We start from the raw sequence: 15,576 nt of genomic DNA, 5'->3' as shown, positions 1-15,576 counted from the left end.
AACCAAAGCCTTGTCTTCTAGTGTGGTGCTGCCTGAACTACCTGGAATCACAATGTGAAGGCTCCCGTGATCCTCAAATGGTAGCTCTGAGCCAATCTACTTGGCATATGCGTAGCTGACCCTGGCCCTATTTTCCTGATGCCTTGGAGCCAAGCTGTGGTCAATTATTAGCATGCTGGGTCAGAGTCCCTCTCTGCCTCTTCCTTGCTATATAAACACAGCAGTTCCTCTTCCTTTTTGGTCTTCCATTTTCTTCTGTGTATAGATAGTCTAGAAGAGGCCAATTTAGGATCTAGATTGAGAATCACCTGGGCAGTAATAAAAAGGAGTTAGCCACATAAAGCACTGGATGAAAAACATTTTAAGGAGAGTGGACAGCAAATACTCTGAGGAATCAGGAAAGGAGGCCATTGTGACTGAGCTGGAGCATAGTGAAGGAGATGGTGAGTGGCTTGAGAAGAGGTTGCAACCTCATTTAACCTAGAGAGCCTCAAAAGAAATGTTACTAGCTTCTCAATTCAAAGAAAGAAGTGAGACTGATCCACAATCAGGGCCCCTTGGTTCAAGTTATGAAGCCCTCTGGCTTTATTGTAAGGAAAATGAGGAGAAGGAGCTGGGCCAGACTCACATCAGGAGCCCTGTCAGTGACTGCAGCCAAGGAGGCTGTTCATCCTCTGGGCTTGTGGAAGAGCCTTGGCTGCACTTAGTTTCTCCACATCACTGTAGCAGTACAAATTGGGGCCACTGACGAGATACAAGCCAAGACCATTGGCTGAACATGAGTTGGGGCCGAGGGACTTCTCCGTGCACAGGGCCCCATCAACCTTCTCATGGGGCCAAGGAAGCTCTGTCCATATGGCTTGAGCTCCTAATTTCAGGTCCAGCCACCACAGCCGCCGTCCTAGGAAAAAGACACCAGACTTAACATGGCTTCCACATCATGGGATCCCGACCTAGCTCTTCTCATGCTCTGATGGGGATCTATGCTATGGAGAAGCAGCAGAACAAGCCGCCCCTTAGCCCCCCAGTTGCCCCTCACCTGCCATGATGTGGAGTCGAGAAGACCCGGGACAGATAAAGGCTGCATCCACAGCCTCAAGGTTTATCCCCTGAGGGCTCCCAAATTCTTTCTCTAGCTGCTTTGGATAACCATTCACTAGGGTGTAGCCTCCCTTTGTTAGGAAGATGTATACCTGGGTGCCCTAGAGGACAAAAGATGTTAATCAGCATAGAGTTGGATATTCTCCCAGTCTCCACCTCAAGCCTCACTCCCAACACATACCTGGACCAAATAGAGTTTATCATCCCAAGAAAAGGCAGCATCCACTGTTGAAGGACCCTTGGGCCACTGCTGGACAATGGACCAGCTATGCCAGCCATCCCGGCTGGTGTCCAGACGCCAGTAGTAGGACCCTGTGGGATACCAGAGACACTGAGTCCTGAGAAGGAGAGAACGCATCCAGAGGCCAAGAGAGAAGAGGCCACATGAGAGGGAGTAGAGAAGAACTTGATCAGCAAAGTTGGGCATTTTGACCTGATTGGAACTGAAGTCAGAAGGGGCCTGACAGAAGGGCAATAATGGAGAACAGTGGCCAAGATGCCTGGTAAGGCCAATGTCATGGGGTTTGGTGGGGGCTCTCTACACATCTCAGATGTCCATGAACAGAGATGCTATAGAAAATGAGAGATTGTGACCAGAATTTAAAAGGGCAGCACTGCAGCAAGATTCCACTGGTGTTCTCACTCTGGCTGTGTTCTCTCGCCCCTAAAATGGATAGGAAAGTGAGGGAGTAGCCAGACCAGTACACTAATTTTCTTCTCTCCTTTTCATAATAACTTACTAAAGGAACTGTCCTAAGCTCCCACTTACCTTTTCTTCTTCAACCCACTGTACTTACACTTCTGTTTCCCTCCTCCATTGAAACTGTTCTTTTCAAGGTCACCAGTATCCTCCAACTTGCCAAATATAATGGTCCATTCTTTGCCTTCCTTAGTCTACCTCTCAGCAGCACTTGGCTACTCACAACTCCCTTCTTTAACATTTTTTTCGCATCTTGGCTCCTGTGATAAAAGACTCTTCTTATCTTTTTGACTATTTGTCTCTTCAGCCTGATGTCTAATATTGAATCTACTAGTTTGAACCTTTTCTCTATTTACACTCACTCTCTTGGTGATTTCACACAATCCAGGGCTTTAAATACCATCTATATGCTGATGACTTTCAATCCGTTCTCTTCAGCTGATGGCCCTCTCCTTTGAGTGTCAGGCTCAAAGTCAACTGCCTATCTGACATGTCCATTTGAGGCCACTAAGCACCAAAAACTTAACATATCTGAACTGATTGCTGCCCCCACCAAACACACACACACCTGCATCACACACACACACACACACACACACACACACACACACACTCTTTTCTTAGTCTTTCCCAATTCTGGAAAAAGGAGCTACCAGTCACCTAGTTGCCTAGTCCCATAAAACCAAGTCATTCTTGAGATCTCTCTTTTCCCTTCCCTACTCCCACCAGTATCCAATCCTCCGTTGGATAATGCTGCCAGCTCAACCTCCTAAATATGTCATGATGACTCCTCATCACCTCTGCTACTATTATCATAGTCCAAGCTGTCAGTACCTCTGATGCATAAACAACTAGCTGGATTCGTTGCTTACACAATTGTTCCACAAGAAGCCAGGATGATCTTTAAAAAAAAATAAGTCAGAACATATCACAGCTCTACTCAAGAACCCTTCTGGCTTCCTTTTATGGTTGAAAAATCCTTACCAGGCCTACATAAACTATCTCTTCTCAAGCCACTCACCAGCTCCTTCACTATGCTCCAGCCCAGTCACAATGGCCTCCTTTCCTGATTCTTCAGAGTATTTGCTGTCCACCTTCCCAAAAATGTTTTTCATCCAGCGCTTTATGTGGCTAACTCCTTTTCATTACTGAAATCTCAGCTCAAAATTCATCTCGTCAAAGAAGAGGCACCTTCTCACCTCTATTGCTTTATCCTGTCTTATGTTTTCACAGCTTTTTTTGACACAACATTTTTAATTTTATATTTTAAAACATCAATGACTTTTAAATTCATTTATACTAGCTCCAAATGGTACTTGAGAATAAGAAATATTCTGATGTTCCCAGAATACTTCATAGCTATTAATTCTACCTGAAAGTATTCTCTTTCCATCTTTTTCTTTGTTATTGTCCTGTCCTCCTCTAGCAAGCTCTCTGAGGGCAGGTGTCTTGACTGCCATATTGACTACTGTATCTCAGTGCCTAGAACAATGCCTAGTACCTATCAAGCACTGGGTAAATGTTTGTTGAATAAATAGCTGATATTCCTGCAGCAGCCACAAGTTATCTTTATAGCTGTTTACTGGGCATATCGTGGTACCTATATATCCACCTGCCCCTCCTGCTGAAACTACCCAGAGCTCTTATTTTGAGAACCAGAGCTATACTGCTCTTTGTGCAAAGGAAATAAGTGATGAGCTCCTGATCCATCAATAGCCAGTACGTAGGCTGACCAGCAACCACTTTAATGTGGTGGAATAAAAATATGGGCTGGGCCAGTCAGATTCCCTCTCTGGAAATCTAACTAGGAAAAAGAGAGCAGCCGAGGCAGTTTTCATTTGGATCTGAGGCTGAAAGATCATGAATAGAGAAAGGTGGAGAGAACATAGTGGTCCCTGTGCAAGCCAAAGTTGTGGGAAAGAAGAAAGAATGGATAGGAAGCTGTGAAGTAGAGAAAAGAGAAAGATTTATCAGAGAGAGGAGGGAACCAGATCTATGCTGAGTGTCTGGGTCGCACTGGTGTTTTCACCAAGATAGTGAGTTCTCACCTCAGCTGCGTATTTTTAACATAATGGTGTTCTCGCCATGTCTAGGTGCTCTCTTGACGACTATGGAACATACCTAATACTTTTGAGTCAGAAGTTCAGCTGCATTCTATTCATAGCTACTTGGCCTTGAGGTGTTATGATCTTTCCATTGCTGTGTGTTCTCTCTGTGTCTCTGTGTGGTCCCCCATGACCCTGTTGTCTCTCTCGCTCGCTCGCTCGCGCTCTCTCTCTCTCTCTCTCTCTTCTATCTCTATCTCTTTGTCTGTGTGTCCCAATGGTCCCATGTTCTCTTGATACTTAATGGTTCTTACTATGACATACATTCTCAGTATAGACCTGTATTTTCACTGCAGGTATGTGTTTCATCACATTTATATGTTCTTATTACAGCATGCATTACTGTTGTGGGGATAGGCTCTCCTTGTGACTGTGTATTTTTTCATTATAGCTTGGTAGTCATATCTGATCAGATTTGTCCAGGGGTCACCTCTGTTTTACATTTGTATCTGGTCATACATATGTCTTAGGCTGAGTGTAATGTGGTTGCCCTCTCTTTCTTTTGAAGCTGTTCTCCAATGTGATCGACACTTATCACTACTTGCCTGACTAACCCGAGCATCTTGAGGTATCATTAGATGGCTTTTACTAATTAATGCCACAAGTCTTGAGAGAGGTGTCTCCACTGGTCACTGAGAGAAGAAACCTCCTCAGGCTAGTGAAGCTATCTCCTAAAGGTCTAAGAGACTCAACACTTCTCGACTGATTCTCAGCACTGGGAACACCTCATACCGAGGTAATGCTATTCCCAGAGGCCTGGACATAGGAACCAGGCACTTAGAAAAAGATGGAGCTCCTGAGGATAAGCTTGGAGGGGTGGGGTGCGGGGGGCAGGTTGCAGAGGACCAAGCAAGACAGGCAAGAGCAAAGGTAATATGAGGAGTCATAGGGACCCAGAGAGGTCTAGAAAGGGCACAAATCTGGGAGTTGATGGTACTGGGAGGCAGAAGTTAGAGGCCTGGAGAATAAGAGACAAGGTTGTACAATATGCATCAGAGGAGATGAGGGGTAAAAAAATGGCATGGGAGCTGAGGGACAAAATAAGGGACACAGTGATGAAAACGAAGAAAATGCATCAGAGATGGGAGACATGTGAAAGAGATGAGAAGTATGGGGAGCAGAGACAGGGTATTTGGGGGTATCTCTTACCACTGAAGGCATAGGTAGCACCATGGTTGTCAGACAGCAGTGCAGACAAGACTAGATCTGGGCTACAGCGCCCATATCCAGGAACGTGCTGGGTACCATTCCCATGGCCAGTCCTATTCCTGTGTCCATGGCCTACGGGGAAAAATAGGCAAGGGGGTACACAGACAGAGGCCAGCGGTCAGAATGAAGTCTGAGGTGGGAGAGATGGCTGGAGTTAGTGGGGTGTAGGCTTCTCCCATATGAGGACAACTGGGAAGAGTCAAAATGGAAATGGGGTTAAGGCAAGGGCCAAGGGTTATACCACAGAGTTAAGGTGGGAGCTGGGGTCTGCAAACTCAGGGAAGGGAGATGGATTCCAGTGAGTCCCAGGGGCTGGGGCTTTCTCACCTCTGCCAGGGCAGGGTAGGAAGTAGTCTCGAATGTCCAGAGGGTACCTAGGAAGCACCTCTCCCGTGACTGGGTTGAAGCGCAGGAACTGGTTACCACGGAAGCAGTAGTAGCGGCTGAGCCATTGGATGGCAGAGGAGCAGTTCCTAACAGCCGGCCAGAAGCGCTCCTTTTTGGTTCTTGTAGCCAAGTCCCAGAACCACGTGCGGTTACCTTCGTTCAGTCAATCAACAAGCATTTGGTGAGGCCAGCATGTCCCCTCCTTTCTGCTTGCACTGGGCCCCAAGTTGGGCCAAATAATGGTCCACATGGAGCTCACAGCCCAGCAGGGAAATAGTTGAAGAGAGTAATCATACAATAAAATTCAGCAGCAAAGTACACATGATCAGCTCAGCAAGGGCAGTGGGGAGAGTCAGGGAAAACTTCCCAGAGAAAGTGATATTTAAACTAAAATCTGAAGCAGGAGTTACAAGGTAGGCAAGAAGGGACGATTCAGGAAGTAGTCTCGAATGTCCAGAGGGTACCTAGGAAGCACCTATCTGAAGGTAGGCACTTCAGATAGAGGAAAGTCTGAGGCATAAAGCAAATTGGATGTACAGGGAATAGCATAGAGTTTCTAGAGCTTCATATCCAAGGTAAGGGTTTGAGAGTTGAAGCTGGAGGTCAGTAGGGACTTGGTCATGGGGAACCTTGTATATAAGACTAAGGAACATTGATTTGTCCTAAAGGTCATGGGGAACAATGAGGAACTTAGCAGAATGACGTCCAGTTATCTTCTCTAGGGTGACTACTTCTCCTTCCCCTAGTTGACCCTTTAGACCCTAACTGGCTTATTTCATTCCTTCCTCAGGGAGTCATCTAGTGGCTCCACCACCACCACCATTCCTACCACTACCTGTATCACCACCAACCCTCCATTACTCCAGCCTCTCTCATTCTATCCTGGACTGACCTTGGAAGAAGAGAATGCCCTCCTCTTGGCATTCTCCACGGTGACATTCCACAGCAGCATCCAATGGGGATGGGATTCCAGGAAACTCATCTTGGAGCAACTTCGGATATCCTTTCTCTTTCTTCTCGTGAGGGTACACCCAGACTTTGTCCCCCTGCATAAAAAGCACTCTATATTTACCTATGCACCTCTGCATACTGCCATTCTACATTTACACATATCTTTGATATATTGCACTTACACAATATCCTCCTGCAGCTTCACACATTCTCAGTCCTTCTGTGGACAACAATGCACTGTCCCCTTGCACAAATACATATTCCTGGTTTATGAAAATCCTGTAATATTACTATAACACACACATCCAGCTATGTACAACAGGACACTCCCATGGCACACTTATCTGCAACACATCTATAAATAGTCATCCATTTATATATCATGCAGTCATCCATTCATTTATACATTCATTTGTTCATTCACTCATTCATTCATTCAAAAATAGCTATATATACCAGATAGAGTACTAGGGACAAAGGGATGACAAGACTGTCTCTGCCTTCAAGGATTTTGCTGTACAAATATAGAAAGGATGCTACCATCTTAGCCACACAAACACCAAGGTAGAAGCATGTGAAGTGCATTGGAAATATGAGAGGAATGCCTACGTCTTCCTGGATTCCTGGAAAGCTTTACAGGGAAGTATTTGGGCCAAGAATTGAAAAATGAGTAGAAATTTTCTAGGTTGTCAAGTGTGGAAAGAGTGTCTCCAGCAGAGGGAGCAGTATGTACAGAGCATGCTCAGAGAACGACATGTGGTCTCATGTAGCTGGCCCAGTGAACGTGGCAAGGGTGGGCAATAAACCTAAAAAGATAACCAAGAGCCAGAGCTCAGACCCATGTGCACCTGGCTTGCAGGAACCAGTACATGGTGGTGCCATTTACTGAAATAGGAAACAGAAGATGAGGGTTGATTTGTGAGAAGGATACTAAGTTCAGTTTGTGCGATGCTAAATTTGAGGTGCTTATGGAACATCTAAGTTGAAGATATCTGCCAGGAAATTGGAAAGAGATGTCTGAAGCTCCAGGGAGTAATCCAGATCTGCTATCCACAACACAGAGAGTCCTCAGAGCCAGGGCAATGGTGAAGATCACCCAGGGAGGGTATATAGAAGGGCTGGGATGGGTCCCCAAGGGACATTCAAGGACTGGCCGAGGGTGAGAAGCCTGAGAAAGAGCAAGAAAAGGGGTAGGAGGGAAAATAAAGCTGGCGGTGAAGATCACCCTAACCTGACAGCGCCTTTGTCCAAGTTAGGAGAAGGCGTCCCTTCCTCTGAGTAGACACAGCCTGGGCCAGGGAATACAACCTGGTGAACACAGTAGGCCGGATTTGACCCTCCACTCACCCCATCGGCCAGGTGCCATTGTGTTGTGAACAATCCGGCCACCATGTGAAGAGGACCTAATGCTGGGTCGTGGAATCCAAGGGAAGAGATTGCCGTGAAGGAAAGAATGTCCAATAGCATGAGGAATAGCAAAGAGGTCTGGACAAAGATTAGGGCTGAAGAATAGCCATTGGATGCTATGCCTGCCAGGCCCAATTAACATGATCCCTTAGCCTAAGCTTTTTCCAGAAAAGAAGACACAGGGAGAGAAAACCCGGAACCAGTCGCTAAGGGCTCCACACCAGGGCTAGTTTGGGGAGAGTCTCTTCTGTGGATTCCAGTACTTCCTGGCTCGGCCCCGATCTTGACCCAACAGTACCTTAATTAGGAAGACATTGTCATGACCAAGGCGGAATGCAGCATCCACTGAGCCAGTAAAATTCTTCCACCTCTCTGAGATCGACTTCCGGGCCCAATGGTGAATCTTCCACACGAACTCCCCTGGAAAACACACACTCACTGAGAGACCCGGAACAAATTTTTGGCCTACTAAGATAGTCACAAAAAAGCTGTAGGTGATACCTTCAGAAAATTCCTAAGATGTCCCACAGATGGATACACCCTTGGTAAAGGGGACCAGGTCTGAGGTCCCAAATGCCCTAACCTCAGCCACCTCCTACCTTTAAAAAACAGCATGGTCCCATTTTCATCCAAAGTGGTAGCATCAAAGTTCAAGCCATCTGAGCAGAGTTCTGAAGTGGCAAAGTAAAAGAACAGTCATATGCTAAAATGCAAGACACAGCCAGAGAGATAAACACACTCAGGGAGTCAGGGACTCACGGAGCATATCTGGGTCCAGCTTGATCCTAGTCCCATCTTCAGCTCCATTCCCAGAGGCACTAGCCCTAGAGAGAAGACAGAGATGTCTGGGTCCACTGGGCCCAATCCCTCTTCCTTAGCTCCTGACCCCAGGTCTAAAAACTAGCCCTATCGCATTCTAGCCCAGACCCCAGTCCTTCTTCCCCAGTGCAGTTTTACTCACGGATGAACAGGCTTGGCAAGGGCCAGAGACCAGCACAGGCCCAACAACCCCAGCACAACTAGTGCTCCCAGTGCTCGAGCCATGCTGAGCTGGAGAGGCCACAGGACAGCTCTCAGCACCTAGCTGACCTCCCTATATAGAGATGGCAGCAGCACCACCCCCACCTCCAAACCTGTTGGGAATGAGCAGTCTCTCAGGATTAGGCCAATATTGGCTGATTACATCAGTGTAAATAAGGTCAGGGTCTGGACAGAAATCTGAGGCCAAGACTAACTCTTCCCGGCAGGAGGCCCCATCCCCCTTCATTGACTTTCAAGCAGTAACTAGCCCATGCCCTCATGTCCAGCTGTGACGCTCATCATCTTGGTAACGGTCTGGGTGCCCTTAAGATCAGGGAATGGAGTAAATTGATTGAGGATCACTTTCTGTGATTGGATTTACCTCAACAATGGGGGAGGAGAGGAGGAAACTAACATTTTTGTGTACTAAGTGTCAAGCCCTGCTCTAAGACAGCTAAAGACACTGATACTTCTATATCCTTTGTAACCACACATACATACAAACATATTTAGAAACACTCAGAGAACAGCTATATCCAAGTTCCACTAAGGGCCTTTTGGGGGCATTCCCAAGCCTCTTCTACTTTGCCCTTGATGGGTCAATAAGATTTCACTTTTGTCAAATGTCCAAGTCCCACCCCGTGCCCCACTCCCACTGGCAAAGAGCTTAGCAAAAATCACCTGGAAGAGAAGGGCTGACAGTAATGGGACAGGAAGAGGTGTCTCTCTTTTAAAGGGCCCTGCTAGTAATTAGTCTTTCTTGGTAGTTTCCACATTAAGGGAAAAGTGCTTTATTTACCCATCACAGAATAAATAGAACTATAATGGGTTTCACAATATTTACAGCTGATACTTATTGAAATGCTATCTTCTCAGTGAAGACTTTCATGACCACTTTATCCAGCCATTTCAGACCTGTGCTTGTTTCCTTTATGTCACTTATTAAAACTTGAAATTGTTTCATCTGTCTACCTATTTGTTGCTTTTTTTCTTTGTCTTGTTTTGCCTATTTTGTTTACTCTTATATTCTCTCCACCACATATAGTACCTGGCATATAATAGGTGCTCAATAATATCTGTTAAATGAAAAAATGAATTCAAAGTACTGATTAGTATTGCAGCCAAATTTCTGACAATTGCCCTCCTGGGGCAAGGAGAATATCAGGGACTGGGGTGTGCTGTGATGGGAGGCATGTTGTGATTGATCTGTCAAAGATTCCCTTGTCACTGCACTTCACCTTATGGTTTTGTTTCTCTTTCCTGTGGTTATGTTGGCCATTCCGGTTCTGGCCTCAGGGCACAGTGTCCCAGCTCCACATCTCTCTTTTCCTCTAGCTCTGAGATCTCACATGTGACTCTAATATCTATCTTCAGTACTTCCTGGGGCCTCTCCCAAAGACTGCCCCATTTTTGAGACTCCCTGCTGAGTCCAAAGACAAATATAAGGAAAGTCAGCTATGGGCCAGGCTGAGGTTCCAGGACTCCTGTTCCTTAGCCCCGTCTGAAAGGGCCCTGATCCTTCTCAGATGGCTCTGTGCCCTTGACATCCCCCTATACAAACTTACCAAACTCTGATCCCTTTTCTACTCTGCTAAAGCTCCTCCCAACAGGAAAACAAAGCTTGCCGGGACCTCTGGAACAACATGTCACTGGGCCTCTGCCATTAGACTCAATGCCTTCTCCTGATGTACAAATGAAAATATGCCTTGTTAGCATCACTCCTCCCCATAGGTTAGTGTGCAAAGCTGGATTCCACAAGCCCTGGAAGCACGGGCAATGCCACAGTTCCTATGGCAGATGCCTGACACCCACCTTCTACCCTCTGCAGGGCACTGGGCTCTGGAAGCCACTACTTCCAGACTCTCCCTCACCTCTTCTTTCCCTCTCAGCCTCTAAAATCTAATGAGACCTTCCTGGGAATCTCCCTCTGAGCACCTTGCATCAGCTAGCCCCTCAACAACTCTTTCTAGCTCCAGAACTATGCCTGCATACCCTACAGATTTCATTGAGTCTGCCTGGGGAGATGGGAGCTTTCACATGGAGTCACAAACACCCCCCAGAAAACCCACAGTGAGGGTCTTCAGTAGTCATTTCATCAGGGCCCTGTACAGACTTGCGGATCCAAGGGCACAGCCTCCCCTCTGGCCTGGTACAGATCTCTGAGGGGAGGCAGCACACATACTGGATGATGATTGTTCAGCTTGGCGTCTTTTTCCCCACCCAGCTCTGTTTCCCTCACAGTACCCCTGAATATACCTATATTATACACCCAGAAGAGAGATTTACGGGCTCTTTTCACTGTCGTTTTCTAATTTGATCATCTACTCTAACGTGGCTCAGACAGCATTATGGGAGCCTTCCTCCATGACCCAGAAGTAGGCCAGCAGAGTCTTCTGCATGGCAGTCAGCTCGGGCTGAAGCTCAAGTTCTGAGCAGGAGCTGAGAGGCAGAGGACTTTCTATTTGGAAACCTGGGCTGTAGATACATTGTCCATTCTGCTGCTAGTCACAGGGCATAAGGCAGCTCTTCTCAGAGGATTCAAGCTGGACTTGCTTCTTTCTCTTCTCTCTTGAGGTGGCGTTTCTTGTTCTGAATCCTTCCTAGCTCTCTGGCCTGAGCTGTTTTCAAAGTGCTTGTCCTTGCTTGGGCCTGAGCGCCCCCTGGAGGCCATCGGAATCAGCGCGCTCCTACCCTTCAACCAGAGGCCGGCCAGAGCCCAGGAGTTTTTCACTCCCTGAAACTGACTGCACACAGCCTTCCTCCCTCACTCCTCTAAGCCTGGCTGTGAGGCCTCAGTGGCATATCCCTTTCCTCTGCAAACCTCTGATACCCAGAATGGGAGACATCAGTCTCTGATTTTCTGGGGAATTCAAGTCCAGAAAAATTCAACTATCTTTTTTTCCATACAGTCTTCTCAGTCAACCTAACTAGCAGCTTTCTGGCTTCCCCCACAGGAGGTCTGAATACAGGCCTGAAAATGTCTTCATGGACAGAGCCTTCCTCTTACATTGCCAGGGGCCACATTTAAGCTGGATATTCATCCACTGTCCCATGGAACAGCCATGTCCAGCCTGCTCTGCTGCTGATCCTCGTTCTCTGACTTTAGTAATTTCTCTGAGTACTGGTGTGCTCATCCTGCTCCCTGTGGTTGTGTGCTCCGGGGAGCAGAGACTGGATTCCTCTTTTCTGGGGCTGAGCAGGCTTAGCGGTAAAGCTCCAGGGCCCAAAAAGAGCTCACTGCTCCCAACTGACTCCTCTAACATGCACATTTTCACCTGCTCTGTCTATAATGGGCTTTCCTGCATACTCCATCCTTGCTTCTCTATGAATGAATCATTATAATAATTTGCTCCTATCTATGGGCACATGTATGTGCCAGGCATTGTGCTAAGCACTTGACAAAGATTGTTTCATTAAGTCACACACACACACACATAAATACTATTAGTCCCATCCTACAAATGAGGACACCAATATTAGGTATCTTAGCCAAATTCCATTGTTAGCAAGTCATAGAGCCACGATTAAGCTCTGGCTGCCTGACTCCTCAGGGTGTGCCCTGTACCTTGTCAAGGAGTGTGCTGGTACATGTTTAATAGCCAACTCTCCAAAAGGACAAAAGCCCTGATTTGTTGCATTTGTTAATTTCTGTAGTATAAATACCTATCATGGTCATTTTCAAGCTACCAACAAGACATTACCAAATGTGAAGCTGGGAAGAAATGTACAGTAACTTACTACTTACTATATGGTATTTCCACCACATGGATATGATAGATGTAAATAAGTTCCAGAGCACACACAGGTCATGGTAAAATGCAGTAAAATAATTAGGAAGTGATGAGTTTTGAATACTTATAGTCTTTGATTTTAATAAAATGTATTTAATTTTAACTTTACATACTTTTTAATAATGTCTGGGTTTCAACAACTAGCTGTCAAAATTCCTGAAAATTTGACAATGAGCTCTTGTAAGCCAGTATGAACCAGCTTCGGCACCCCACTACTGTCATACTGCCTTAATGAACGGGTCAAGGATTTTTTTCTGATTTATTCACTTCTATATCTTCAGCACCTAGCACAGTGCCTAAAACACTGTATATATTTAATAAATATTGAATCTTGCCATTCCTACTTCCTAATTAGACCTAAAATCTGTCTGCCTCTCTTGCCTCCCTCATCGTAAAAACCCCATCATTTCTTGCCTAACCACTGAAATAGCCTCTCCCTGTCTGCTTCTCCTGCCCCTCTACAATACATTCTTCATAGCAACCATGGTTATCTTCAAACACATATCTGAAACCACCTTATACTCCTGCTTAAGTCTTTTTTTCTTGAAGATAAAAATCAACTTTAATTCTACTACTCAGAGACCACCACTCTTAACGTTTTGTTTATTGTGGACTTTTTCTAGTTTTATATCCTTATTAAAACAAAAATATGATTTTCTTATCAAAGAAAACAAACTTTTAAAGAAAAAAACTTTTATTTTCTTATCAGTGTATTTGAGATATTAGCATTTTTAAAGGGTGCATACAATTCCATTGCATGTTTAAGCAAAGCTTTATATAATCATTTCCTGCAGATGGACATTTAGGTTTTCCTGGGATTTTTTTCTATTATAAATACAGCTGTGATAAACATTGGTGCACATACCTCTTTATGCCTTTGCCCAATTAGTTTCTTAGAATATATTCCTAGAACTGGAAGACCTTAGATGGTTTTAAGGCATCCAAGGTTTTCAAGAGGAATAGTTCAGAGATAATTAACTTTCTTCTGTTTTTCATTCTCACTGTTCTTCCTACAACACAGAATTACTGTCTAGCTGCCAGTTCATCCCATAAGGCATCCTTTCATCCTTCTCACTTAAATTTTTCCATGGTTTACTGTAATACTCCAAATCAAATTCAAACTCTTTACCTGAGTTAAATGATCCAACTCAGGCCTGACTTTCCAAACTTGTTCCTTTCCTTGCTCCCTACACTCTGCTTCCTCTCCAATCACCCTGGCCTCCTTTCGGGTCCTCCAATGCACCAGGATCTTGACCCCTCAAGATCTTTGTACCTGCTCTTCCTTAGTCTGGAAATCTCTACCTCTTCTTCTTAACACGACTGGTTCCCTACCCCACCCCTTACCATCAACAACCTGCAGGTCACTCACTGCTCAAGGAGGCCCTCCTTGCCCATTCTACTTAATACCATATTCTCTATTTTATTTCTTTCACAGCTTTAACACAAACTGTCATTACACATTTAGGTCCATGTGTTTACTTGATTGCCTGCCTTCTCCAGTAAACTATAAGCTCCAGAAAGGCAGGGACCATTTCTGTCTATATCCCTAGGGCCCACCATTCTGTCTGACCCACAGCAAGTACTCAGAAGTACTTGTTGAATTAATAAATGAACCTGCAGGCCACATATGGCCATAGGGCTGTTCCCATCATCAGAAGGTATGAGTCCTTCTAGGACCACAGACTAATTTTCTAAGCTATCCCAGCAGGAGCTCTGCTGTAACCTCCAAGTCTGCAAAGATCATTTAAGACATGCCAATTAAGTCAAGGCATAGCCTCCACTGACAGGTACCACTTCCACCTACTTTTGTGCCCAAGGCCTGAATAGGGAAGAAAATGCCCACTGAATCATGTCTAGGAGGAAGTAAGTGAACCCACCTTGAGACACCTTCTGCATGGCTTAGGCAGTCTACTAACCTGGTATCTATGAAATTCAGCCCCAGCATCCTGTTCTGGAGTTGGTAGGGGAGCCATCTGGGGTTTCCCACCCAAGAAAATTCACCTTTATTGCCATTTTCTTCCCCTGCTACCATTAGGTGTCCAGAATATAAGCACATGACAGATTGAGGGCTGGGAACTTTGAGCCTCCATCCTTATGTCACTACTGGTGCTTTGCTCAAGATGAGGGTGCGGGGGAGGAATAAGTCTTTACCTGAGAGCACTCAGGGAAGACTTCACCGGAGCTGAGTGACTGATGATTGAGCAACCATCTCTGCTGGCCAGGGCATGGGATCAGGGCTACAAGTGTAGGCCCTATAAGCACTCATCCTAGAACCTTCAGGGAGGTCATCTATTCCCACCTGCCTACCATGTCTCAAGTAGGGACAAAAAGGACCAGAAAGGTGAACATAATTGAGACTTCCATGTCCCCCATGGTCTTCCACAGATCCATGGACAGGTCCTTTTATCCTAGCGCTTGGAGTCATGCTACACCAGGACAATGTCTTGAGCTTTCTCATGACCTCCTATTAGCAACCCTCACAGAGCCATCATTCCTCAAATCTCATTGAGTGCCTTCTCTGCCACTCACCAGGGTAGGTGCAAGGGACTTAAGAATAAGTGCTACAACTTACCAGTTAGGAATCTAACAGCTATAGATTCAAGTCTGGGCTCTGCTCTTTATCAGCCATATGCCCTATTTCTCTGAGCCTTAGCCTTTTGTAGAAAGTAACATAGTCCCTACCTCCCAAATCACTAAGTGCTGGTTGTAATTATCTCTGGAACTGGCAGCCAAACCCTGGCAGACTAGAGCTCAGGAAGGGTTGCTAGGACCCTCAATCCACTGTAGGGAAAGAGAAGCAATCTTGAAATAGAGAGCAGGAGGCTGAAGCAGGGCTCCAGAGCTTTGGGACTGAGCTCTAATATTGCCATGGAGTCTCCCATACCCAGCTTCCACCTGGGCTAGC

General features: G+C 45.7%; 1 protein-coding gene across 1 annotated transcript; it reads right to left on the bottom strand.

Moving 5' to 3' along the window:
* Window positions 1-561: 561 nt before the first annotated feature.
* On the bottom strand, window positions 562-8,981 carry HPX (hemopexin). The gene is made up of 10 exons (XM_039847867.1): window positions 8,822-8,981; window positions 8,620-8,684; window positions 8,460-8,531; window positions 8,159-8,280; window positions 6,395-6,548; window positions 5,443-5,655; window positions 5,056-5,187; window positions 1,283-1,413; window positions 1,040-1,202; window positions 562-901 (listed from the first exon to the last, which is right to left on the bottom strand). The coding sequence occupies exons 1-10, from the start codon at window positions 8,902-8,904 to the stop codon at window positions 642-644; spliced, it is 1,395 nt and encodes a 464-aa protein (XP_039703801.1). The 5' UTR covers window positions 8,905-8,981; the 3' UTR covers window positions 562-641.
* Window positions 8,982-15,576: the final 6,595 nt, after the last annotated feature.

This window comes from Pteropus medius, unplaced genomic scaffold (assembly GCF_902729225.1).
Source record: "Pteropus medius unplaced genomic scaffold, Ma_sr-lr_union100, whole genome shotgun sequence".
In the NCBI taxonomy this organism is placed as follows: domain Eukaryota; kingdom Metazoa; phylum Chordata; class Mammalia; order Chiroptera; family Pteropodidae; genus Pteropus; species Pteropus medius.
The sequence above is the reverse complement of the archived record's forward strand: the minus strand, read 5'-3'. Positions and strand labels throughout refer to the sequence as shown.